Source organism: Carya illinoinensis, chromosome 15 (genome assembly GCF_018687715.1).
Source record: "Carya illinoinensis cultivar Pawnee chromosome 15, C.illinoinensisPawnee_v1, whole genome shotgun sequence".
NCBI lineage: Eukaryota > Viridiplantae > Streptophyta > Magnoliopsida > Fagales > Juglandaceae > Carya > Carya illinoinensis.
This window is the reverse complement of record NC_056766.1, coordinates 26,730,709-26,734,516: the sequence shown is the minus strand read 5'-3', so window position 1 is coordinate 26,734,516 and position 3,808 is coordinate 26,730,709. Positions and strand designations below refer to the sequence as shown.

The following is a 3,808-nucleotide window of genomic DNA, read 5'->3' as shown; positions in this document are numbered from 1 at the left end:
ATGATTCAAGACAATAGAGAACAACTAGAGAGAGAAGCTCTAGAGAACTTGTTTCTCTTATTGCTTGGTGATTTACACAAATGAGAGCCCCTCTATTTATAGGGAGCTCTTGGTACAAAGAATGGTTAGGATTGTGACACTTGTCATCAATACAAGGGTAAAGAACTTTCTAGATTACTACTCTAGAATTGTCTATAACACCCTTCTAGAATACTCCACACAATTCTATAAGATTACAAAGGACTAGGAGGCTTCTAGAAGGTTAGGAAATTCTCTAGAAAAATCTAGGTGGTGACACATGGCTATCTTCTTAGTGGCAATTTTTGTAAATACAAAAAAGGCACCTATGAGTATAACTGATAGGGGTTAAAGACTTAAAAAAGTAACTCCGTATTTTGAAAAGTAACGGTGTGACTAATTTTTAGATGACAGATATTGTAAATATTAAAAAAAAAAAAAATGCTGACAGACCCTTTTTTATTTTACAAAGAAATGGAAAGAAAGCTTCAAAAAAAAATTATGAGAGAGGCTGAGAGAAAAGCTGTCAAACCGAAAACAGTGAAGGGGAGGGAAGATTCCGGCGTAGGCTTACTAAAAATCTATGGATTTATTGGAGTTGGGCTTGTCGGCACTTTCTGAGTTGCCTGAGAGGAGGTCCGACTTTTCCTAATGTGGTCGACAGTGGTAGGCATGGCCTGTTTTATTCTTGGTGGTTTTTTTTTTTCGTCTGTTGTGGCTGCTATGGTGGCTAGTGTGTAAAAAATTTCCTAGTTTTTGCTTAGGGTCTCGTGGGTTTTTATAGAGAGGGAAAAAGGGGGATATGTGAGTGATCAGGAGACTAGGCTAGAGTTTGAAGTTGTTTAGACTTTAGCGACCCATTCCCAAAAGGATACAAACACTGAGAGGATAAGAATTTCTTTGAAGTGTTAGTTTCTGAAATCAAACAGAGCATTAATAGAGTCTTCTAGTTATGAGAAAATGAATTCTATTCAAAATAAAATACCCTTACAAAACATATCTGCTAATAATAATAATAAAATTATATTTTTTGGGGTTTGGATGTTACGTGCACTCTACAACACCGACAGTTATTTTCTTCACCATACCAACAGAGCGTTCATCAACTTTCTTTCCACCAACTTCATTTATGGTTGTCCCCTTATGTTGGTATGATTTTCACACCCAATCCTGACAACTTCCTTAAAGTTATATATTCTCAAAATTTATAATTTAGAGTAGCTAGGCAGATACACATTGGATAATGATTGGAGGAGGCTCTAAAAGAAATAAAACTTGATTCTCGGTCGGTAGTAGACATTAATGTACAAAAGCCCCTAAAAATTGAGCATCTAAATTTGCTTCTTGTCTTAGTGCCCCCGTCCGGAAAATAAGACAAACAGAAAGAAACAATTGCACATCATCCGCATGAAACATCAAATAAAATAATTGCAAAATTATTAACCACACGTAATATCACACACGAATGCTCTTTTTTAATGTCAGACTTCTTGCCCGCTCACAAAGTCCTACAGAGTGGGTGGAGTCTTTTGCTTTCCACTGATCACAATGTCTTCGTCAACACGTGTTTGGACAACGCAGCGAGAGCAACGTCTACAGCATCTCTGAACCCAAAACCACTCGCATTTGGGTGCGCATACGTTAGTCTCGGGATCATTTCTATCAGCCTATCATGCATTAATTCCACTCTCTCTCTCGGAATCTTCAACAGCTCCTCCTCTATTCTCTGGCTTCCGTTCCCTTTCTCATCTATGTACACCGAGTACGCGTCTGGATCTTCCGGTAAGTACCATGCGTACTGAGTGTATGCCGTGTGTGGCGAAAAGAAGACCGGTATACAGCCTGCGAGAACCGAGTCGAACGTCGACCGCCGTGTGAACGAGTCACCGGGGGCCTGCAGGCAAAAGCGAGACGTTGCCATCACGCCCAGCACTTCGCTCGGCTCGTGGCACTTGCTCTGTGCACTCCCGCATCTCACTAGCTTGCACCGAGTCGACCCGGCGCATTGTGCTATTATCTTGTCCCTTATTGCGGCCTTTTCCAGACCTTTCCGTGGGGCCCCCACGAAGGACCACAGGTAGGGACGCTCGGACTGCCTCATCTTGTTCTGCCACGTCAGCATCTCGTTCGCCGTGGACGGGTGGAAATAAGATGGGTAGGGAATACCGTGTTGGTTTGAACTCTTCCAAGGAATTCTCTCTACGGTCAGCACCGACATGTTTTGAACAGGTGAAAGGTTCAGGAGACTGTTTGCTCCAAAGTCGGGACCCTCTTCCAACCTCATGAAATCCCAGGCGGTCCTCCCTAAGGCCAAGAAGTGGTCCTTCCCGTGGTGCTTTAGCCACCACGGCTGAGCTTGAAGAAACTCCACCAATTTGACGGCCAAGGCGTCCCGTACTTTCAGATCTGGCTCCCGGAACTTGCTTGAAGCGTGGAGGCCACCGTAGAAGGGAATGTAGAACAAGCCGGCACGGCTAGGATCCCAGGTGCGACACGGGTGATTCTCCAGGCGTGCGTGGAAGATCATCTCGGCGATAAACTGGTGGGTGGCAAACCAAGAGGCGCCGGAGCCCATGCCGGAAAGAAGCTGGCCGAGACCACAGTTTGCGACGTGGGGGCACATGTCGGTGTACACGTTCAGATGGTGGCAGTCGTCGAGAAGGCCAACGTTGAACTCAGGCGGCAATGAATAAACGTACACAGACACGCTGCCGTCGCACATGGGAATATGGGCTTGTGATTTTGTCTCATTGATATGGTTTGGTTGGGGAGTAGTAGTGTTCGTGGTCGGGAACCAAAGAAGGAGCACAGAAAACCAAGCTAAGAGAAAGACAGAGAGTAAGAAGATATTGAGACGTCGGCTCAACTTGTCGGGAATATTGAAGAACATGATGGACCACGGGGCTTCTTTGTTTCTGCTGTATTTCTCTGATCTCTCCGACCATGCGGTGGTAGCCGCTTGCTTTCGGATTAACATAATTAGGGTGGAGAGAAAGAGAGAAACAGCGTGAAATTAAGGTTGGGAGAGGAGAGTTCTTAGATGGCTTCTCAGCTAAAATGAGGCAACAATTGAAAGTGATACGGGGTTTAATGAGCTGCTAAATTCGCGGGGAAGAGAGAAAAGTCAAAAGGGTAAGCTTATAGAAGACAAAAGGGACCTTCTAAAGCACATGCAGTCCTTTACTTGTCACAAATATATCATACGACAGATACATATAACGCATAAACAATAAATACGAACTGCGCTGTAATTTAAACAAATACAGAAAAGAAAAAAGCCTGGGCAAGATTTAGCTAATTACTATTAACTGCTCTGAAACTTAGGTTACTACAAGCTTTGTGACTGTGTTACTGGGTACAAGATGGATGAAAAACTACCAGAATTATGGAACAAGTTCTCTCTTGCAGAGGAGGAAAGGTACTATGAGATAGTAATAAAAGGTAAAGACATAAAAGATACCATGGACACAGGAAAACTTTGCCTAGTGGGGAAGATTATTGCTGATAAAAAGATTAATAAAGATGCATTTCAGAACACGATGCTCAAGGTGTTGAAATCCTGTGCTGGAACAAAGAGAATTGATGTGGGAGAGAATCTTTATGCGTTTGAATTTCAATCTGAGGCAGACTTACCAAAGATTTGGGAAGGACAACCTTGGTTATTTGATATGAATCTGGTATGCCTAAAAACATTTGATGGTATTACTCCACCAACTAAATTATCATTTACACAACTTTGTGGGTTCAGTTGCACAATTTACCTCTAAGATGTATGAATAAGGAAGTTGGA

The 3,808-nt window shown here is 42.9% G+C and overlaps 1 protein-coding gene across 1 annotated transcript; it reads right to left on the bottom strand.

The window, feature by feature from the left end:
* Positions 1-1,278: 1,278 nt before the first annotated feature.
* Positions 1,279-3,570, bottom strand: LOC122295348 (probable xyloglucan galactosyltransferase GT17). The gene has a single exon (XM_043104349.1). The coding sequence runs from the start codon at positions 2,993-2,995 to the stop codon at positions 1,562-1,564; it is 1,434 nt and encodes a 477-aa protein (XP_042960283.1). The 5' UTR covers positions 2,996-3,570; the 3' UTR covers positions 1,279-1,561.
* Between the last annotated feature and the right edge of the window lie 238 nt (positions 3,571-3,808).

What these genes read in the sequence shown, in the direction of transcription:
- LOC122295348 (XM_043104349.1), bottom strand. Translation starts at nt 2,995, where the DNA reads ATGTTAATCCGAAAGCAAGCGGCTACCACCGCATGGTCGGAGAGATCA.